Below are 24,315 nucleotides of genomic sequence, written 5' to 3'. Positions count from 1 at the left end.
CTGTATCTGAGCATTGGGGTGCTTTAGATTCTCATTTAGAGTATCAAGTAAACTTCTTTTTGTCTTAACATTCAAGGATATTTTGGAGAGAGAGAGACACTGGATGAATCTTGAAACAGCAGCTCTCATGATCTCTCCTCCCTTTCCTCGATAAAGGCGAGCTTTCTCAATTGCCGGCACAACACCGGATAAAGACTTTTGTTTGTCTATAAGGAAAAGCAAAACCACAAAATATATAAAAGAGAATTATCCAGGATATGGGATTGGGAAAAGTTAAAGGATTATGAGCAAATACGACATCACTTTCTCTAGGAAAAAAACATATCTAATTCTGATCTTAACTAGAACTCTCATGATTTTATTGATCAAACAATAAATCACAAAATATTCATGCAAGCATCAATTATTTGTTTTAGAATACAGTATAAAATGCAGCATCAGAATGCCGGCATGTCTTTCTCAATTATTATAGATAGTAAATGTCATCCGGTATAAAATTCAAGCTAATCAAAGCATTCATATAGTTCATTGTTGGATAAGAAATAAAAGGCATTTGAATTCTGTTAGAATACTGTAAATATAGCTAGAGATAATTCTGTAATTATGATGTATCCTCTTCCCTATAAAAACAAGTAACCCCATAGTATCCGGTGGTGGGATAGACTTTTATCCAATATCTCTCGTTTCTCTTCTTAGATGGTATCGGAGCCAACCCTAATTTTTTTGCTGCCCCCACCAATTCCTGCCACCATCAGTCGTGCTTGGACGGGAGAAAATCTCTCTTGATCCCTCTTCTCCCTCTCGCGTTGCCCACGAGCACAAGCAGCTACTTCTCCCTCTTGCGTCGCCCGTGAGCACAAGCCACCACCTTCATTCCTTGTGCGCGAGCAGAGGCATCTCTTTCCTGATCGCAAGCACAAGCCGCCACTGCCCTCCCTTCTCGTGTCACCCACGAGCACAAGCCGCCGTCTTCATTCCTTGCGCGCGAGCAGAGGCATCTCTTTCCCGATCGCGAGCACAAGCCGCCGCTGCCCTCCCTTCTGCGTGGAATTTCCTTACGCCGCCGCAAACCCTAAATTTTCAGTGGCCCTCCTTTCTGCATTTTCTTCGACAACGCTACGCAAATCACTGCCACTCTCTTTGCATGTTGATCGAACCGACGCCGGCGTCTCTTGTCTGCGTCGTGCGCACACCGTCGTCTTCTCCTGCAGTCCGGCAACAGAGAGAAACTCCGTTCCTGTCTCCGAGGTGCTGCGACGTTGCCGAAGAGTCGGGCACCGAGCTGACTACCTCCAGCACTCCAAAGCCGAATATTTCGATCTTTACCAACCACATCACTGCACCACTCTCTTCCGAGCAGTTGGATGGTAAGAACTACTCCTCTTAGGCTTCTCACATTGAGCTTTGGCTTGTTGGACAGGGTTATGAGACATATCTCTCTCAAACCGAAGATGTCCAAGTCGCTAATCGTCCTATGTGGAAAAAGGTTGACGCCCAGTTGGGTTGCATTATCCGAGCCACCATCCATCCATCTCTTAGGGATGTCTTCCGCACTCACAAAACCTGTAAAGTTGTTTGGACACAGGCTCAACAACTCTTTACAAACACCTCTCGGCGACTCTATCAAGTTTGTGAAGATCTCATGACCATCCTCAGTACCCATCAGATTAAGGATTCAATGTCAACTTATCTGGCTTCAATATCTAGCCTTCTTTGTGAATTCAATGAATTACTTCCACCTGCGGTCACTCCTATTGCAGAGCTTGAAAATCAGAAGAAGTTTTTTTATGTCTGGCTTTATATGGTCTGCCCACATATTATTCTCATGTTTGTGGTCAGATCCTGGGCAGCCCCACAGAAGCTACCATAGACAGTACTTGGGCGACTCTCCTCCGTGTCCCTGCCAAAGTCTTGACGTTGCCTGCTTCTGTTCCTAGTGACTCTCAGCTTTGGTCTCTCGAAACAACAATAGACCTCCACCTCGTAAGGGTGGCAAATGACGTCCTTGGTGTGATCCCTGCCACCGACCAGGACACATGATTAAAAAGTGTTGGAGCCTACATGGTCGACCTCCTTGCGCTACTCAGGTCGTTTAGAGCTCTGTCGCTTCTTCGGCTTCCGCTACGCAGTTGCCACCGGATCCGACCCCACCGCCTTCCTATGATGACTTTCTGAAGTGGTACCAGGATCGTCAGGCTTCAGATTCCACTACTGCCGCTGCACATGCTGGTAATTCCTTTGCTGGCATATCTCGCTCTTCGGGTCCTTGGGTTCTCAACTCTAGAGCCACGGATCATATCACTGGTAATAAATTCCTTTTTTCTTCTCTTTCTACTTCTGATTATTTACCCTTTGTCACTATGGCCAATGGTTCCCAAACTCAGTCCCAAGGTGTTGGTATTGTTCATCCTTCTCCGTCTCTTTCTATCCAAAATGTTCTTTATGTTCCCCGTGCTCCCTTTAATTTATTGTCAATAAGTCAACTTACTCTGTCCTTTGATTGTGTCATCTCTTTTACTAAAACTTCTGTTTCCTTACAGGACCAGAGTAAGGGGAGGATGATTGGCTTCGGATGTGAGTCTCAAGGCCTATATCGACTTCACCGACCCTCTCTTGTTGGTTCAACGGCGACATCTCCGCTTCTTATTCATGCTCAGTTGGGACATCCAAGTCTGGATAAGTTGAGATAATTACATCTTAGTCTTTCTCATTTAGAATCTGTCTTATGAATCGTGTTAGTTAGGAAAGCATATTCGTAGTTCTTTTTCTTCTCGCACTATGAGTCGGTTACGCCCCCTTTTGCTTTGGTTCATTCTGATGTTTAGGGTCCGAGTCATATTTCTTCTATATTGGGGTCACAATATTTTGTTACTTTTATAGACGATTTTTCCCATTGTATTTGGTTGTATCTGATGAAGGACCGTTTAGAGTTGTTTTCTATTTTCCAATCTTTTTTCAATGAAATCAAAACTCAATTTGGTATTTCTCTTTGAACTTTGCAAAGTGTTAATGCACGCGAGTATTTATCTACTCAGTTTTGTACCTTCTTGGCATCTCACGGTGTGTTCCATCGCACGTCTTGCCCTCATACCCCTCAACAGAATAGGGTTGCGGAACGTAAGAATCGTCATCTCCTCGAGACCACCCGGACTCTTCTTCTCCACTCTCACGTTCCTCATCAGTTTTGGGGCGACGTCGTACTTACTGCGTGTTATCTCATCAATCGCATGCCTTCCTCAACTCTCCAGGGTAAAATACCTCATCAAGTAGTTTATCCTCATCAGACTCTTCATCCTTTACCACCTAGGATCTTTGGGTCTACATGTTTTGCTCATGCTCTTGATCCTAGCATTGACAAACTCTCTCCCCAGTCTCATAAGTGTGTATTCCTTGGGTACCCCCGGTCTCAGAAAGGGTATAAGTGTTATTCCTCTACTCTCCGTCGGTATTTTATCTCTGTTGATGTCACATTCTTTGATTCATTTCCCTTTTTTGGGCCTCAGGCATCTCAATCCGAGTGTTCTCCTTCTTCACCTACACCAGTAACTATCTTTTATCCTCCGGGGGAGTCTCTATCGCCTCCAGCATCATCTCCTCCTTTGCAGGTTTATCAGCGTCGTCCTCGTCCTACTTTGCCGCCGCCTATCACTGACACTACCATGGACACATCTTTGGAGCCGCATCCTTCGCCTCTCCCTTCGGTCCCGTCTCCTGAGTCTGATATTCCCATTGCACTTCGGAAAGGTATGTGTTCCACTCGTAATCCTTCTCCTCATTACATTTCTTTGAGTTATCATCGTCTTTCTCCTTCCTACTATTCTTGTCTTTCTTCCTTATCATCTGTTTCTCTTCCGAAGACTGCAAGTGATGCCTTTGCCCATCCGGGATGGAAACAGGCTATGCTCAATGAAATGTGTCTTGCAGCGCATTGGGACTTGGGACCTCGTTCCTCTACCACCTGGGAAGTCAGTTATTGGTTGTCGATGAGTATATACGGTGAAAGTTAGTCCAGATGGCACGGTTGACTAGCTTAAGGCTCACCTCGTCGCTAAAGGCTACTGTGCGCCTATTCCTTTCCATTGCTGCGATTCGACATTGGTCTCTTTATCAATTGGACATTAAAAATGCATTCTTACATGGTGACCTGCTCGAGAAAGTCTACATAAAGCAATCTTCGTGTTTTGTTGCTCAGGGGGAGTTTTCTGGTCTTGTATGTCGTCTACGTAAATCTTTATATGGCCTCAAGTAGTCACTCAGAGTATGGTTCGGTAGATTTAGTGTTGTAATTCTACAATTTGGCATGACTCGGAGCAAAGCTGACCATTCTATCTTTTATCGCCACTCATCTATTGGTTGCATTTACTTAGTGGTTTATGTGGATGATATTGTCATCACATGTAGTGATCATCTCAGGATTTAACAGATGAAACAACAGCTTTTCAAACATTTCCAAACAAAGGATCTCGGCAAACTCAAATATATCTTGGGAATAGAAGTAGCACAGTCTAAAGATGGGATCATCATATTCCCAAGGAAATATGCAATGGATATTCTAGAAGAAACAGGAATGTTAAACTCAAAGACAGTTGACAACCCCATGGATCCTCAGGGGGAGCCTCTTCTAGATCCTGAACGGTATAGACGATTGGTAGATAAACTAAGCTACCTTACTGTTACTCGTCTAGATATTTCGTTTGCAATAAATGTAGTAAGTCAGTTTCTCAACTCTCCATACAAGAAACATTAGGATGCTGTGACTCGCATTATTCGGTATATAAGAGGCGCACAGGAAGGGGTCTTTTGTATGAAAACAAAGGACATACTCGAGTTGTAAGATATTCTGATGCAGATTGGGTAGGATCTCCCAATGATAGAAGATCCACTTCTAGGTTTTGTGTATTTATCGGAGGTAACCTTGTCTCTTGGAAAAGCATAAAGTAGAATGTTGTGGCAAGATCCCGTGCGGAAGCAGAGTATCGAGCTATGACCATAGCCAGTCAAGAGCTTATATGGCTAAAACAGTTGCTTCAGGAACTAAGGTTTGGAGAGGTTACACAAATATCACTTATATGTGACAACCAGGCCGCTATGCATATAGCCTAGAACCTAGTTTTTCATAAGAGGACAAAACATATTGAAGTTGACTCTCACTTTGTCAGAGAAAAAGTCATATCTGGAGAAATATCTACTAGCTTTGTTAATTCGGATGATCAACTAGCAGATATATTCACTAAGTCACTGAGAGATCCCGAATTGACTACATATGTAACAAACTTGGTGCATATAATCTATATTCTCCAGCTTGAGGGGGAATGTTAGAATACTGTAAATATAGCTAGAGATAATTCTGTAATTATGATGTATCCTCTTCCCTATAAGAACAAGTAACCCCATAGTATCCGGTGGTGGGATAGACTTTTATCCAATATCTCTCATTTCTCTTCTTACAAAGTCAACAAAAAAAGGTCAGCTAATTTATCAAGGTTCTACAAACTTGAACATGTGAACAAAACAGAGGAAAATATTGTCTTTTGATGATAATATCCAAGTTGCATCAATAGAGAAGCATATTAATGAGGTCTATGCGTGCAAGCATCTACCTGCAGAAAACACAAAGCCGTGGCTATGCAAAGCAAGAATAAGTTCTCCAATAGCCAATGTAGCACCATGGCGTGTGCATAAGTCAGATGATAAAGTACTAGGAATTAATTTTCCAAGAACATGATCTGCAAAATATTCAGGATCATACTTTGCAAGGGCAGAAAGTGCCTCTGCCGCCAGTTCTCTCAGGCTCTTGTCCTAAAGAAGAAAAGGAAGTGAAACGCAATGGAGTGCAATAAAAAAACAAACTTGAATGAATATCTAACTTATGGCTATGCTTATTGTACAGAAAAGACATTGTTACTTTGTTATATGTAACAAAATTTTATGTAATTAGTTATGAGATAGTAAAATTTTGATTAAGACTCAGAAAATATAGTTTATTTTACTTAGAGGTAATTCAGAATAACTTGATAAGTACCAACGTAAGCATAAACTTAAGAGGTGGCAGTCTAACTTTATCAGAGTTTAGATGAAAACACTAGGTATGTATTGCATACATAATTAATGGTTATTGTATATGAAACTTAGAGAAATCAGGTAAAAGAACAAATAGCATATTCAAGAAATTTTTTTAATGAGCTATGCATAGACTACTCAATGTCAAGTTCAATAATCGATGAGGAATTTGATTAATTAAACCAAGAAATAAAGTAATATTGATGCCAGTCGGCCCAGTCCTAAGCCCAGATGAAATAGTTGATGGTTGCATTAGGTCGGAGTAACCAACATCAAAATTTGTTTAAACCTATGAATATAAATCTTAACCCTAATCCTCATGTGGCTAAGTCATCACTTGTAAGTGACACGAGGGACCTTTACTACATTTACTATTTGCAGTAAGTTTAGTCCTTTGTTTCAATCTTGTTAGAGTTACTAGAATTATTGGTAAAATTTAATATAGATATTATGAGTTTAATGGCATATTTAATATTTAGGTATTGATTATCACATGAGAACCCTATACATATTGTATGATGCATCCCTTGAACAACATCAGTCTAATACTATATTCCTCTCAACATAATATCAAAGCGAGCTCTGCTGCATGATGGTGGAACCACTATCAGCCTCAAAAGTTATTAAGCATGATTCTAGGCTGAGTTTAAGTTTGAGACTTGAAAAGAATGTCCAGATTTAAAGTGAGGGAGATTGTGACAATCTAACTAGTTCCAATATCAGGACTCTAAACTTTGAGCAAAACAAGGTCGATATGGCCAATGAAGCAAACCACTTTAAGGGTTCAAAATGTATTTATGTTATTTTACTTGGCTCAATCCATTGTTCATTGATTCAAGCAATAATATAAGCTCCTATCCTAATATTATGCCATCTCTCCTGCAAGGTTACCAATTGAGGCATGCCAACCTCCATGAGACAGATTAAGGAAAGCCAATTATTCCATGCTTCATCAATCAGACAACCAGAGATGTTCTCTAAGAGCTAACAAATATAGTTGGTATGACAAGGCCATCTCTCCTGCAAGGTTACCAATTGAGGCATGCCAACTTCCATGAGACAGATTAAGGAAAGCCAATTATTCCATGCTTCATCAATCAGACAACCAGAGATGTTCTCTAAGAGCTAACAAATATAGTTGGTATGACAAGGCTTGTTTTTTACTATTTTCTAGAACTGGTGTGATTTTCCTAACTCCGAACAAATCCTGTTTTTTCTTTAATCAGTTAGGTCATTGTAAAACCATAACAATTTAGGTACAATTTTGAATTATAAGTAATTTATCACAAATCTCGTAGGATCAAAGAATATATCGATCATAAATTTCAGAACTAGAGGCTAAATCAAGTATTAAAAAAAAAGAGAGATACCCAGTGATTAATTTTGCTGCACAACAATTCCTCCACGAAACAGTAGAGATACTCTGTATACTGAGCTATAGAGACAGCAACATCAAGATAAGAGTTTGTTCGTGACGCAAGAGAGAAATAATCTGTTTTATTGACTATCTCAATGCCATGTGGAAAGTTTCCCTGTCTTCCAACATTCTCCTGAAAGGCAGCTGAGGCTGCTCTTCTACAATTAACCTACCAACATCAGATAGAGTGGCTAATTGTACTAAATAGAAAATATCATAAAATATATGCCAAGACTTCATTAACAAATTTAGTGAATTCTCATAATGCAGAAGAGTATAGAGTATAATACTAACCTCTCGATCATAACAAGCAACTGTTAGAAGGTGTGGAGCAAGTTGTTCCAAAGTATCTTTCATATCTCTGCTGGAATATGCACGACCAAATGCCCAGCAAACATATGCAGCAGCATCACGTACATGAGATCCAATACTATGGGGACCTCTACGCACATCATAATGTAAAGCCTGAAAATAGATGCTCTTTCAGCAAGGCTAACTTCGTCATTCTCAACAAGATGAGTGGGTCTTATTTCTGTCATATTTCACTAAAGGTATTATAATTGAGGTTGAATATAGAAAGCCTAAAATTGGATGATAAGGTTGAAGAATATTAGTCTATACCAAGCCAAAACTTTATGAGGGGCATGTCATTATTACACTAATATTGAACCTCGGTTGAAGACAAAATATGGAAAAAAAATCTCACCTGAAATCATTCATAAAGAAACACAATTTGATGTCCCTAACGTAAGAGCTTATAGTGATCCATAGATATATTAAATTAAGTATACTTATGTAATCAATAAGGCAACAAAACATCAGTAAATCACGACACATTATGGTTATTAGTTATTACCTTCACTATCAGAGGAACTACTTTAGCAAAGCTACTAGGCAGCAGCAAACCTCTCCGTGCCAGCTCTGCCAAGGCTAAGCACCCTCCATGCCATGAACCATCTCCCTGAAAAACCAGAATCAATTGCAGAACCTGTTCAGTCTAAAATTAAAATCAGAAACAAGTGCAAGATAAGAGCATAATACAAAGCCGTTTAACATCCTAGAGGAAAAACGCAGACTTTGAACACTGATATCAATGGCATTCAAAAAAGTATATATAACTTTAGCAAGAGATACACAGGCAATTTAATTACCAACCTCTCCAGGTGAAAATAACTCCATTACTGAGGACAGCACATCTTCAGCCAGATAAGATGTCAAGCGTGCAGTTATTCGCCCAATACCTTTTGCAGCTGACCAACGCACAACTGTATCCTGCATTATGATCATGATTATGATGGCAGAAACTAAAGGTATAAAGACGACCATGACTAAAGTGAAATTTCACAGAATTGTATCATTCAAATTTTATTTTATGAGGTTTTATTTTAACTCTCATGAAGGGGAGCCTTGGTGCAACGGTAAAGTTATTGTCATGTGACCAAAAGGTCACAGGTTCGAATCCAGCCTCTTGCAAAAAGCAGGGTAAGGCTGCGTACAATGAATCCTTCCTCGGGACCTCACATGGCGGGAGCTTCGTGCACCGGGCTGTCCTTTTTTATTTTTTTTTATTTTAACTCTTATAAAATAAAGATTAAATTATACAATCTTGTGAATGATCCTGCATCCTGACTAATGAGTAGTATTTCTGTTGCCATCAAGGTTTAAAATTTGTTTGGTGCCAATGTTTTGATCTCCAACAGGATGTCTCAGTATCGTGCTGTACTGACACTTGACACACATCAACATTCTTCCAAACATGCTAAGATAAATCCAAATAAATTTAGTACTCCAATCAACATCCACTTGACTTTTTTTCCTTTCATGTATAATACCAATTAATAATCATTTGAATTAAAATTCTAAACAATAGTTACAAACATTACAAGCATTTCAACTACTAATTACACTTTATTAATACCAAGGTTCAAAATCTCAATCCGTGTTGAAGTTTCGGTCTTTGACTGGATGATACTATTTTGGTATCATGCCAATGTTTCGATGCATGGTGCTAGTAATGGATTGAAGTTGAAAACGGAGATGAAATATAAAAAGTAGACATCGTCAGCATAATATTAAATCTTGCACCATATTAGACAAAACAATCAAAACATATCATTCCGATAAATTATCAAAACTCGATAACACTCAACACAAGCAATGCCTTCTTTCTATGTTTCATTTCCTTCCTCCTCCAACCTCCAATCTGTCACAGGCACATATATTGGAGCATCGGCACAATACTGGAATAGTAATTTTCAAGTCAAAGACCAAAACTATGATATGACTGGAGATTTAGAACCTTGATGTCAAATGTTATAGAGTTTCGGTGATTTAGTGGAATGACATGTTTCAACCGGCATGGTATGAGATTTCAAACCATGACTAGTACCATAACGAAAGTCGTATATTGAATGGAAGCAAAGATTAGTATCATTCTGCATTGGAATTTTGTTGTTAGTTCGAAAAGAGTAAGATTTCAACGACATGTTACATTGACTTTCGGTATGCTTTGGCGTAAGTGTGCTAAGACGAATTTAGATGAGGCTACCCCTTTAATATTATTTCACTTAGTTTATTTATTTCTAAAATAGAGTTATAATGATTAGATAGTCATTGAAGTAAAATTTTATTGTACTATACTCAACATGTAGCATGGCGGAATGAATTCATTGGGTATTAGTTATTTCTCTTTCACTTAGATTTTATAAGTTTTTATAAAGATTTTATCAATAAGATAGTTGGATTAAAAAAAAAAATCATTTTACTTCGATGTGTGCATGTCGAGATAAATTTAAATTAATTTTACTCTTATAATCTTCTTCCACTTCTTCTTGTTTTCTATTAAAATTAGATTATAGCAATTAGAAAACCGATTAAACTAGAATTTAAAGAAACAAACTAAAAGAAAATGATAAACATTACTTGAACTAATATGACAATCGTTAAAGCATGTCAAAAGCCAACACTGAATGATACTCATTAGCATTAGCATTGTTGGCTCATGAGAGATTACATATGCTGAATAACATCAAATTTTAGTAATTTACCAAAACAATATGTTTCAACAATGGCATCATCATGGCATAAGATTTCAAACCATGGTTATTATTACCAATCAATCAAACACTCAGAAGAGATCATAGCAATAAACAATATTTTCTTACCATAAGATGTGAGTTAAAGTTATACAAACATGGGATCACTAAATGTTTGTATTAGGTCAACTGAATATATTTAATTTGAAAAAATTAAACCAGTGGATAAGTTCACATCAGCATATTATGAATTAACATACCGAGTCACGCAAGCTAGATAACAACAATTCAAGTATCTCTTCGACAATTTCTGGAACATCCATGTCTTCTCCTACTAACTCTGCATATTCTCCATTATTGGAAAAATCAGCATGCTGGCCAATATTACTGCTGTAACCTTCTCCAGAATTTTTTAAAATAGTTTCACCTAATAATTTGTTCTGTCCCTGCATGATGTAAACTACAGATTTAGTACTATTAAATGTAAAGAAATAAAATAAGAAAACAAAAAAAACAACAAAAGGACTGGTCTAATCCTAAAAAAAACAGAAAAATAATATTTGTAGGAATTTATGGGATCTGACTGCAGAAAAGGCAAGTTAAGAAGAAATTGTATGCTCACACTCCTCCCAAGATGAGCTGGAGTTGACCAGGACAGGAAAGAGTACTCGTTCCGGTCATAAGAATATACATACAGAAAAAAATTACATCCACAATGACAGTGTTGGGTGAAAACAGGAAACTCAATAGTAAAGTACACTTGCTGTTGCATCTAATATAGATCACAGAAGAGCCAGAGACCAGAGATTACCTGAATTACCATTACCAGTATGCCCATTTCTCTTTTTATATAATAATATGCATGCTTGATGTTCAAAGGTCCAGTAAATCTAGGAAGCACATAATGATTTTAATTTATATCCTAACATAAGAGTAAAGGAGAAGAAAAAGAAAATGCACTACTCTTCATTGTGAAAAATAATGGAAAATAAGAACCTAAAATGGTAACAGTTTGTACTACCTACAATATGGGAGGAGAGAGCATAGTAGCAAAGCACTTTTACCCTTTGCCTTTTGTTTCACTTCTGCTTCTCTTTTTCTTCCACTAGGTACCTATGTTGTTGCATGATAGGAGGAGTCAGAAGAATCTTTTTCCAAACTCTTTTCATTCTTCCATTTCTTTTTCCCTCTGTTTCTTTTTGCTTTCAATGTAAAGTAGAACACTACAATCAATGTGAAAAAATGTTGTTTGGTTTTATTTGTTTTACTGTCAGTAAATAATAACTTTGTTTTGTTGCTTGTTGTCCCATAATGTTGTGTTACCACTCTTCACAAATACTTTTAGTTTTCCTCGATATTTATATTTTAATATACTAAAAGAAATGGACCATAATTGTGTATCGATCATCATTGTGAAAACCACATTAGTTCGTAAAACTGATGTCTTATCCTCCATAAGATGAAAGGAAATGTGAAACATGTTGCAATACAATGTTTAGTTCTACTTGGCATCAACATACAGAAATTTCAATGTCTCTACTAAGCAATTCAGAGCAGAACATATCATATCTACACAAGATTCACCAAAGAATCTCAAACATGATATGCTGATAAACAAGACATGTATCATTGCTAAACAAAGATATGAATTGACAAACCTGATATCGCCATGATTGCAAACGACGAGGCAAACATGTAAGCCCAATACGTTGTGATAGTTTAACCAAAAACTTCCGGAGCAAAGGGCTGCGAGCTGAAGTGTTAGACTTCATTAGTAGAGATATATCACTCCATGTGGTAGACACGACACTAAGCAAAACTTTACGAGTACCAACCTGTATTGTAAAACTCAAATAAAAGTCAAACTCAAAAATAATGTCTTGAGTCTCCAAAGAAGGGAGATAAAAAAGAAGCAAAAGTAAAATAAGATGCATCTTTCAAAACTAGTCTTTTATCAGATGAAACGAACAAAAAACCTAAAAAGAAAAAAGTTGAAAGTGAAAAAGGGAATGGACAAATTTCAAAAGTTATAAATTTTAACCACTTGGTTCCTAGGTGATCTAAAATGCCCACAATAGTGCCAAAACATACTAATTTAACAACAAGCTATACATACAAAACTATATGGGACATCATTGTTTTAAATCTTCTATTGTCTCCTCACAATCTATGAGATGGTGGCAAGCCAAAGAACCTTCAATGGAGGCTTCCAAAAACCATCTTCGTAATAGAATTGACGGTGATGATTCTGACACATTTTCAATTAGGTTTTCTTCTTCCTCCACATCCTCCTTCAATGAATCAAACCTAGCTCATGGTGGAAGGCAATTTCAAATCCTAACTCACAATGAAAAGCAGAAATGCATCATCTGGAGTTCAAGATCACCTTAACTCAGCCGAGATCTCAGCTAGGGTTCAAAATTACCTCACCTCAACCATGATTTCTTCCCCTATTTGTGCGGGCAAGAACCCTCTCAAGATGTTATCAACAGCACCAACACATCTCATTCGAGCCAAGAGATAGAAATGCCAATGCAAAAGAAGATTTGAACCTGATTATTATCCTGCAATTATAGTAAGATAAATAGTGTCTGTAGCCATTAAACCCATGAGAGGTGAAAGCTAAAGGAAGCAATGCCATGATAAAGAATCAAGAGATGACCAAGAAGAGAAGTGTCGCCAAGTGGAGAAAAAGTCAAGAATAAAGTGCAGAATATAGCGGAGATAGAGATGTGATGGTCTATGCAATCAGGTAAGCAAGAAGACCATGAGATGTTGGGAAACATAGTAGGCAAAATTGGCCAATATCAATATGAATCATCCGAGTTGGACAGTATTAGCAATGGTACTTGATCCTATATTTTCTAAGAAATAGATATATTATAAAAATTGAAGAGAATTTTTTTTTAAAAAAAAAATGAGATTTAAAAAAATAGCTAAAAATTAGTTAAATTATATTAGAAAATGATGGAATCCATTAAAAATTTAATCAAAATGAGAGTCAAAATAGATCGAATTGAGTTCAAATATGGTTAGATTGAGATGACTTTGAAAGACTTAGCAAATTTAGTCTTTCCTTTTGTCCCTACTTGATGCTTAGAAAATTTGTACGAGAAGAAGAAAGTTTTCATCTCCTCTTAAATTGCTTAGCCTTGTTGCATCTCGCAGTTCATTGCAAAATTAAGGATAATCAAGTGGGAATATTGTGAATTGAGAGAACTTACTATAGAGCGAGAGAGGTTATTACGGAATGGGAGAGAACACAATAATCTCTTTTAATTAAAAACAATTCTAAACCTCCTCTTCTTTCAACCAAAACCCAATTTGAATGTAGTTAAAGCCGTGATTAGACCCTATACAACAACCAACAATCAAGCCTATCCCACTAGATGGAGTCGGCTATGATTAGACCCTATAACATTGAATATTAAGCAATGATATATATATATATATATATATATAATCTAGTTTTATTGGATAATTGAAATTAAAAAAATAATGTTATTATTGGTTATAATCTATTTTTAGCTATTAATATTATATTAATAAATTAAATTATTTGTATATTGTATTATTAATGATCAAATATGTATAAATAGATACTCTCTTTAAGATTTTAGAATATTAATTGTAATATAAATAATTTTATTATATCTTTACTTATTTTTTATTTTTTCACCAATTTCAATTTCACAATCTTTCAATCCAATCATCCAATTCAACTAATACTTGAATTTTTTAAAAGGGCAGTCCGGTGCACGAAGCTCCCGCCATGCGGGGTCCCGGGGAAGGATCCATTGTACGCAACCTTACCCTGCTTTTTGCAAGAGGCTGTTTTCAGTAATACTTGAATTTTTTATCTATTCAAAATCATTTCTAATAACAATTTTGACAACTATGGTGGGGAAAGCATGGTTTGAACATGAGAGAGTACATCATGATATTTTTCCCCCCATTTCTCCTGTGAGTTTCATAAGTAAGCTTATCACATTAATTTCTCTCATGTTATCATCATTCAAGGTAAACCAAATTATTTTATCTCTCTCCCGTTTTATCATCCTAACATTCTCACGTCCACCTGTCATTTATGGGTAGCGAACAAGTCTTACAAAAATAGAATTAAGATTCATATTCATTTAGACAATTTTAATTTTTAACACCAACATTTTTCCACTTAAGCTTGGGATTCTCAATGGTGGTTTTCCTGATAATTATTTAGATAACACTTAGTGTTTTTAAGATTATAACCAGGAAAATGAATAACATACCTAATACGGAAGAACCAAAAATATAACATGAGCAGATTAAAAGTACCATTTCTCATGTGAATGGAGAGAAAATTAGAAGAATTCAATTCATAGAAATAGTTTCAAAAACTACACCCTTGTCTAGATGGGTGGATATAAGGGTGTAAACAAGCCAAGTTGAATTTAGTTGTGTTCAAGCTTGTTTATTTACTTATCAAGCAACTTATTTATTGAAAATCTTATCGAGCTCAAGCATTTTATGGAGCTCAATTATCAACATCATTACATTATAAATTAGGCCAAAAGTTTATTACATTAAACTTACATCCTTTTCTTATAATTTAAGATTATAAAAATTTATAAATTACTATATTTTTTAAAATTTAAATAAAAAATAAGAATTAAATTTCACACAAGTTAATAAATAAGTTTTATTCATAAATTGTTCAGGAACAGAAACAAACTAAATGTTCAAGTTTATTTATTTTATATATTCTTTTACTATTGAACAAATATTAACAAGTTTATCGAACATCAAGGTTGTTCACGAACGTCCAGTTCATTTACAACCCTAAGTGGATAAAAATACCTTGGTATTTTAAAATTCCAACTCAAATTTAAAAACTAAAAATTTAACGCTGAAGAATTTCACAAGAAGAAATTTAAGAGAAAACCTTGAAAATGGAGGAAAGGACTTCAGCAAATCCAAGTAGCTTAAAGTGGTCCAAAACATCTTCTACGACAGAAAACAAGACTTCATGAGCCCACTCAGTAAATCTGATAGATGATCAATAGAGATGTAAGGATACATTATTAGAGAACAAACCTAGATTAAAAAAATAGTTCACATTTCAAATATTATAAGAAATTGCAGTAGCTTAATTTGTAGAGAGAGAGAGAGAGATGGTTCCATCAGTTGATAAAATTGAAAATGCTTCTGTTCAGAAGATCTTATGTCGATAGAAAAAGCTTAATGTTTGGCATAACCATATAAGAACCTTTTTGAGCTTCTCATGCTTGTTCACAAAATTCAGTGGGTCCAAATCACTACTATTCTTCTTTACAATCGTAAACGTGGATTTGGCAACATGTTGATATGAGGATATGGTGCATACTCATCCATTTATTAGCAAATAAATTGGTTGATGTTATTTATATTGTTGTAAGGATGAACTTAAAGGAAGGGCAACTGTATCTGAAATAAATGTTTAACTTCAAACTATGTTTTCTGGGTACTAGAGTTAAATTCATTGATTGAATGCCTTGTTTGATCTCTTATGTGATCCTTATTCGCTACCTAGTTCACTATCCCTCCAGCTTCAAGGTGGTGGTGTTCAAATTCCCAAATTACTTTAATTGTTTGTATGCAATCGGATATCAAATTATGCAAGAGGGAAAAGCTACAAAGCAACTCTTTAAACTAGTATCTCCTTAGCTTCCACGATAGACACAACCAAAAAAAATCAATTATCATCAGATCTTTCATTTAATGTCCATCACATTCAATGAGAATTATAACTGAAAATACGAATGATATCTCCATGCCCAAATTCAAATCATTTTATACCTGAAGGGCATAGGAACTGTCAGAAAATATCAGAAAGTACCACTCCCACACCTGTTCCCTATGAAATAGTATTTAAATAAGGATTCTCGAGTTAAATGGTAGTACTAATTGAATTCCCAAGGTTATTGAATACACCATGTAAATCCAGTTCTCTGTAAGAGATAGTGGACAAATTCATGGAAAATATATTTAAAAAACATTCATATCTAACCCATCAGCACTTCAATTTGTTCATTTAAATAATTTAATATGGTGCTTGCATGAGGAAAGAGCAATCTAGTGTACATGGCTCCAACTAAAGGGAACTAAGGGTAGGGTGTCATAAGAATAATTTAACACCTCAAAAAGAAAAGAAAATTATGTTGCATAAGGTTCATGGAATGGAATCAATAGAAAATGAAATAGTGATCCTAGGGAGTGGGACAAACAAGAAATAAAATAGGAATATGTATTCTTTAGTTTGGTGTATGGACCAGAATAGATGGTTCATTCTCATTCCTATTTTTGATGTATAGAAATGGCATTAATAGACAAGGGATAACCTCCTCAATATTAAAATCTCTTTATAATATTCTTTTAGTCCCCTTTATCAACGTAGCTCGCTCAGCTCATCCAACTCCCCTAGGTAGCTCAGTCCACTTGATACTCTTCCACCCCCTCCCCTCCCCTATTCAATCTCCTCGCTCTATCTTGCCAGCCCTAGCTCTTCTACTAGGACCATTCAGCTCACCAAGATTGATTTAACATATTAGGAGAATAAGACAATTTAGTGAACTATATTTAGAAGAATTTTGGTTAAAGAAACAGGTTAGTGGTTCTAATAAATGATAATGAGAGAAAATGGGTTAAGATGGTATGGACATGTTCAAAGATGACTAGTAGTCCTATAGTTGAATAAGTTGAATTGATTAAGTGTGAGGAATAAAGGAAAATCAAACAGTTTCTAATTAACATAATCAGAACTTAAGAGTTATATAATGATATAACTTTGTATTGAGTTCAAAAAAGGGATAAGATATAGATAAGGTATATGTAGCTGATCACAAATAGCTGGGCCTAACTTAAAGATATTATGATCAGGATGCTGAAGAAAATGCTGGTAAGCGTGCAGACATAATAGTCCAACAACCATAGGCACTAAGGGATTCCTATTGACATTTGAAGCTAATGAAAACAAGGGATACAAAAAGTCACTGAAAAGAGCATAGCCATAAGAACAAAAACAATGAAATATATTTTGGAAATGGTTTAATGTAAAACTCTTTGCTAATGAAATATAATTTGAAATTCGGCTTAATGCAAAGCTCTTTGCCAATAAATATCAACATATCAGGATCTTGCACCATTCATACGAACCTAGTAAAAGCAATTGTCATATCAGGACGAGTTAAAAGCCTCGCAAGCAACAAACCAGCCATTTTACGCATAGGACCAGCACTTGAAAGGTAATCCTTGGAAATCTCCAATATTTTTTTGACTAGTGGTGAGGGTTCAGGTTCGTCCAAGTAACTCTTATTCACTGCTTGTGTGTCAACTGACAGGATATCAAAAGGAATCAACACGAGTATGTAAAGCCACAGGAGAACGACGCACTTGGTCTCCATCTCGCCCGTACTTTCATGCCGCAGTGATGTCACAGAAGTAGCTTGGTGGCATGTCTCCAGAAGATCGACTGCAAGTTCAAGGTCCGAAACCTGGTGCGGGAAGAACTTAACAACGTTCTTGTAGCCGCATACTGTAACGAGCGAGTATATTATAATGCACAGGGGCTTAATAATCTCCATAGCTCCCTCCGGCGAGACCCTAAGTTGCGTCGCCTGGGAGCGAACTATCGACATAATAGGCGAAATTATTATTTCCAGGAAGGGTTCTAGGAGCTGTCCCTGTTCTTGGTATTTGTCCATCTGTGCAGTCGATTAAGAAGGCAAAAGAGAGAGAGGGAGAGAGAGATTTTGCTCAATAGTAAATCAAAGATTTGCGGAATAAAATCAAAATTGAGATGCGATGGGAGAACGAAGGAAGCCTACAATGGATCGGATCTTGTGGACATCGGCCGGAGACGAGATGCCCCCATTGTCGACTATGCGGTCGAGGATGGACTTCACCAGCTCCCATTCTTGGAGAAAGTAACGGAGGATGACCACCTCTTTGGAGTCGTGCTCGTCGTCCTCCTTCTGGGATGGATCCACCTCGTCACTGGCTCGAGCGGTGGCAGCGGCTGTGTCGGCGGAATCGGCCATGGTGCGGTGGTCTGGAGCAGTGGACTGGGCGACGAGACAATATTTTGAAAGTCCGGATCGAACCGTTCTACCTTCTTTCGTATAGGCATGAATAGGCACGAATAGGCCCCCACGGGCGGGATCAACTGGTTATGACATGGATTCTTACCGCATGAGTCGAGAGGTCGAGGATCTGCGGCAGCAAATGCGATAACATCAATATCTGTCCGTGCTAAACACCTGAGACCACCATGTCATAGCTGGGCCCGTATTCACCGTGATTTACTCCCTCTCATACTTGTGGGGCCGGGTTGAGGGGGCCGCTGGGTTGGCGGTTCCAACCTTTTTGCAGCATGAATAGGCACGAATAGGCATGCATTTCTCGACAAAATCGTGATAGATGTCTCTCTTATATATTAGTCATTATTCTAAAGACCAGTAGTCATCCGTAATTTACCTCCTTCTCCTTCGTATTGGCCCTGAGACGGGTTGACGGTGACACTGGGACGAACGTATTCACCTTTTGTCACAATAAATAGGCAGACTGATTGCCACCATGAATAGGCATTGATTTGCCCCTAGGTATTTCTGGCGTAATTAACAGGGATCGATTATCAAAAATTGATGACAGGAGATATATCCTACCATGCACCTGACACCTATGTGTTGGATCGATGAGTTCGCTAGAGGGGGTGAATAGTGATTTAAAAATATCGGCGTATAGAGTAGGCAGCGAAAAAACGAAAACACAATGCTAACAATGTCGTTTTACTTGGTTTGGAGCTTTTGTCGACTCCTACTCTAAGACCCGCATTCGTCGAGTGCTTTCATTGGACAATCATTAATAATTCAAAAGGATTTTACAAATGCAGTACAGGAATTATTTAGTAAAAGAAAAGAAACCGACAATAAGAGAATAAGACACAAACAAAACTTGTCGGAGAGCCTTCGTAGTGTCACAGGAGCACAGAAGCGTAGATTCTGAGTTGTTTCTTTGCTTCAGCCTTCACCCTCCTTATATAGGAGATTTGGGGTGCCCGGATCCCTTCAGGGCGCCCTGAATGTGACGTAGCCGAGCTAGTTAGCAAGCTCCACGTGGCGAGGCGACGAGAGGGATAAAATTTACTTCCAGGGGCCCAGACCCATGTTTTCCAGCAATCTCCTTCCTGCAAGAAAACGTTAGTCCGAGGCAAGTATAAGTTATATCCTGCAAAATAGAATGTTAGCACAATTTATAGATAAGCAAAATAGTAATTAGATTCCGTCTCCTCGAGATCGGAATCTAGTCACGATCTCGACTTAGATATCCGAAATGGATCTAAGTCGGATCGACGCCTAATGTTCCCTTCCTGGGAACGTGTCCTCACAGTCACTCCCCTCCAACGACTTACCTTAACTTACCTGTCAAACGTCCGGTCAGCCCTTCGACCTGTCTGGACTTCGTTCCAGCTATCCCGTTAGCCCGTCGACCTAGCTGGTCTTCGTGTCAAACGTCTGGTCAGCCCGTCGACCCGTTTGGACTTTGTGTCAGCTATCCGGTCGGCCCGTCGACCTAGCTGGGCTTCGTGCCAGACATCCGGTCAGCCCGTCGACTTGTCTGGGCTTCGCCTACACACTCGATCAGAGTGTTAGATAACAACGAAACTAACTTAACCTATTTTGTCATTCATCAAAACTTGAGTTAAACCGTTAGTGCTAACCGCACCAATAATCTCCCCCTTTTTTATGCAAGGACAACCTGGTTAAGTTAGTGAAAGAAATATGCAAGTAAAAACAAGTATTTATAAGGTTATTAAGTTAGCTTTGTTTTAAATTTTGTTGTTTAACTAACTTAAACCACCTAACTCTCCCCCTTTGGCATTCATCAAAAATAAACATAATAGAAATGATGATTGTAAATTACTAAGTAAAAGAAGCAAGAGAGAATCTAAACTCGAGTCAGATTGACTTGGGGGAGTATAACATAGACAACTCTTGAAAATTTTGTTTAAAGCTTTATTTTTTATCTTTTTCAAAAATAGCTAAGTTTGAAAATTATTTTTTTTAATGATAAACTTTGTAAAATTAATCAAATTTTCATAAGTAAGTTTTTAAAACGCCTTTTTAAACATAAGTTTTATAAAGATAGTTTTGCAAAAGAAAAATTTTCAAATCAAATACTAATTTTATTTAATTTTCAAACTTAGTTTGAACACTTTTCAAACACAAGTAACACTAAGCAGATTAATCACATTTTCAAAACTAAGTAAGATTTAATTTTCAAAACTCAGTGTGAAAAATCTAATTTTCAAAACTAAGTAGATAAATACGATTTTCAAACTTAAGTTTAAAAAGTTTTAAAGTTTAAAAAGTTTTAAAGTTTAAAACTAAATAAAACCACTTTTCAAACCTACATTTAAAACCTAAGTTTGAAAAAATCCAAAAATTTTGTTAGTGTTAAAAAGGTTTAAAATGTTATTAAAGAAATATTTTTCAAAACTAATTTCAAAAGAAATATGAAAATCATTAATCCTCTCCTTGAACCACGGTTTCTTTCCTTTGAATCACAGTTCCAAAAATTAAAGTATAGCACTAAATTCGCTTATTTTATTTGTAGCGAACAAAAATAAATATTTAATTCATCGTAATCGTAATTAAAAGAAACAATATATATTGTTTTCCTTGTTGACATAAGTTCTCCTTGTAGATAGACAGGACATTACAAAGATTGTCTAACCAATTAGCTACTTACTGACTATTAGAGGATAGCAGTTTTCACTTGGTTAGTCAGGTTAAGTCTAATTGTAATCAGTTAGTGTTTGACTAAGTTGAATAACTTAACCTAATTAATGTCTATTTTGTATTTAACGCCAGACTTATGTAGATGCACTGAAATAAGCATCTCAAGTCCAGGCAATTTGTCTATGCATCTCACCCCTTTCTATGTTTGACAATCACAAACAAGGGAATCCTAGGGTGTTGGTGAGATGCTCAAGTACTAGCCCTATAGGTGCATGCTTTCTAAGGAATTAATCTAGTCTAAGGCTAAAACTGTTTTTGAAATTCTAAAAATTGAAAGTTTTGAAAAACATTTTCCCCTAGAATTTCGAAATACTCAATTTTTTAAAACACTTTAAAGAATTTCAAGGATCCTAGTCTATTAAACACATCCCTAATTTTCTACGTAGATTGCTAAACTCACTTTCAGGGAGAGGTTTTGTGAATATGTCAGCTAAATTAGATTTGGACTCAATCTACTTGAGTTCAATATCTCCTTTAGTGACATGATCTCTGATAAAGTGGTGCCTAATTTTAATGTGTTTGGTTCTTGAATGATGCACGGGATTTTTTTGTTAAATTAATTGAGCTAATATTATCAATTAACACTTTTACATTTGTAAGGTTTAAGTTAAAATCTTTTAAGGTGTGCATCATCCATAAAAGTTATGCAATGCATTCTCCTATAGCTATGTACTTTGACTCAGTTGTTAATAGAGCAACACAGTGTTGTTTTCTACTAAATCAGCTGACAAGTGATGGACCTAGCAATTGACATCCACCACTTGTGCTTTTATGGTCTAATTTACATTCGGCGTAATCTGAGTCAGAATACTCTATTAATTCAAAATTATTAGTTCTAGGATACCAAATTCCTACATTTGATGCTCCTTTAAGGTATCTAAAGATGCTTTTGACTTAAGTCAAATAAGATTCTTTAGCACAGGTTTGGTATATGACACACATACTAACTGCAAATAAAAAATCAGGTCAACTTGCAGTTAAGTATAGTAGGCTACCTATGACACTCCTATAGTATTTTAAGTCAACTGGTTTCCATTGGGGTCGTCATCTAGGACTGTGTTAACTATCATAGGGGTTTTTATTTCTTTAGTATTTTCCATCCCGAATTTTTTAAGTAATTCTTTGGTATATTTTTGTTGATGAATATAATTTCCTTTGTTTGTTTGATTTGTAATCCTAAAAAGTAAGTTAATTTTCCTACTAGACTCATTTCAAATTCTTGTTCTATTAGATTTGTAAATTGTTCTAAAAATTCTGAGTTAGTTGAGCCAAAAATTATATCATCTACATAGATTTGGGTTATAAATATATTCTCTTTTATTAATTTAACGAATAGGGTTGGGTCAATTTGACCTTGGTTGAACCCTTTAGATATTAGGTAAGAACCTTTCATACCATGCCTTGGGTGCTTGCTTAAGTCCGTACAAGACTTTCTTTAGTTTAAAGACATAGTCAGGATGTTCTAGACTTTCAAACTCAGGTGGTTGTCCTACATAGACTTCTTCTTTTATTAGTCCATTTAGAAAGGCAGATTTAACATCCATTTGATACAGTCTGAACCCTTTATGGGATGCATAACTAAATAACATTCTAATGGACTCTAATCTAGCTACTAGGGCATAAGTTTCATCATAGTTTAGTCCCTCAACTTGACTAAACCCCTTAGCAACTAGACTAGCTTTATTTCTAGTAATTTCTCCAGTTTCACTTAATTTATTTCTAAACACCCATTTTGTTTCTATTATTTTCTTATTTTTTGGGTGGTGACACTAAGTCCCGAACCTCGTTTCGCTCAAATTTAGCTAATTCCTCTTGCATAGCTATAACCCAATCTGGGTCAAGCAAAGATTCATCTATGGTTTTGGGTTCAATTTTTGAAATTAGAGAGATTTGACTTAGATTTCGAAAGGACGACCTAGTTTGAACCCTTAGGTCTGGATCACCAATTATTTGGTTAATTGGATAATTTAGGTTGACTCTTATGGTTCGAGATGGTTGATTTTCTTAAGTTTCTTGTTCCTCTTCATGATTTAAATTTTGATGGGTTCCTTCTAAATTACTGTTTCCTTGAGTAAATTCAATTGGCTGAAGGTGGGTTTGTTCTAGGTTTAGTTTAGATTCCTCAAATTTTACATTTATGGTTTCTTCAATTCTTAATATAACTTTATTATATATTCTATAACCTCTACTGTTCAGTAAATATCCTATAAAGATTTCATTTTCAATTTTAGAAGTGAATTTTCCTAAGTGATCTCTTGTGTTTAAGATAAAGGTTGGGTACCCAAATACTTTAAAGCATTTTATATTGGGTTGTTTATTGTAATAAATTTCGAAGAAAGTTTTGTTATGTGTTTTATTTAATGTTGTTTTGTTTTGCACATAACAGGCTATACTAACAACTTTTGCCCAAAAGTACTTAGGTAGATTATATTCGTTTAGCATAGTTCTAGAGGCTTCAAGTAGTGTTCTATTTTTTCTTTCTATAATTCCATTTTGTTGAGGAGTTTTAGGATACGAGAATTCATGATGATATCGGTTTTCAAGACATAATTTATTAAAGTTATGATTTTTAAATTCTCCCCCATTGTCACTTCTAATTATTTTAATTTTAAGATATTTTTCATTTTCAACTTGTTTGCAAAAGTTTGTGAAAAGTTCAAAAGTTTCATCCTTATTTTTTAAGAATTTTACCCAAGTGAACCTAGAATAGTCGTCTATTATTACTAGGCAATATAAACTTTCATTTATTGATTTGACCCCATGAGAGTCAAATAGATCTAAATGTAGAAGTTCTAAAATCGAGTTGGTTTGAATTTGATTAGTTAGTTTGTGAGTCGATTTTGTTTGTTTACCTTGTTGACAAACATTACATATTATTAAGTCTAAGTTAGGTAATTTTTGTAATCCTCTAACTAATCCATTTAATTTGCTTATGTTTCTAAAATTTGTGTGTGACATTCTTCTATGCCATAACCAAGTTTCTTCTTTT

The 24,315-nt window shown here is 36.3% G+C and overlaps 1 protein-coding gene across 9 annotated transcripts in view; it reads right to left on the bottom strand.

The window, feature by feature from the left end:
- LOC122022643 (tubulin-folding cofactor D-like) overlaps nt 1-18,619 on the bottom strand; it is a 32,126-nt gene extending 13,507 nt beyond the window's left edge. Inside the window, exons 1-11 of one of the 9 annotated variants that reach the window (XM_042580682.1) lie at nt 18,354-18,619; nt 17,683-18,230; nt 15,434-15,536; nt 12,171-12,347; nt 10,773-10,958; nt 8,633-8,749; nt 8,334-8,438; nt 7,772-7,942; nt 7,431-7,646; nt 5,601-5,799; nt 1-206 (exon numbers count right to left, since the gene is read on the bottom strand). In XM_042580682.1, coding sequence (XP_042436616.1) covers nt 1-206; nt 5,601-5,799; nt 7,431-7,646; nt 7,772-7,942; nt 8,334-8,438; nt 8,633-8,749; nt 10,773-10,958; nt 12,171-12,347; nt 15,434-15,536; nt 17,683-18,230; nt 18,354-18,566 — 2,241 coding nt within the window. In that variant the 5' untranslated portion in view covers nt 18,567-18,619. Of the gene's footprint in view, nt 207-5,600; nt 5,800-7,430; nt 7,647-7,771; nt 7,943-8,333; nt 8,439-8,632; nt 8,750-10,772; nt 10,959-12,170; nt 12,348-15,433; nt 15,537-17,682; nt 18,231-18,353 lie in introns of those variants that run through there. The other 8 variants (XM_042580684.1, XM_042580685.1, XM_042580687.1 and 5 more) reach the window with 8 other exon arrangements.
- Nucleotides 18,620-24,315: the final 5,696 nt, after the last annotated feature.

Source organism: Zingiber officinale, chromosome 9B (genome assembly GCF_018446385.1).
Source record: "Zingiber officinale cultivar Zhangliang chromosome 9B, Zo_v1.1, whole genome shotgun sequence".
Lineage (NCBI taxonomy): Eukaryota > Viridiplantae > Streptophyta > Magnoliopsida > Zingiberales > Zingiberaceae > Zingiber > Zingiber officinale.
This window is presented reverse-complemented; position numbering and strand designations above follow the sequence as displayed.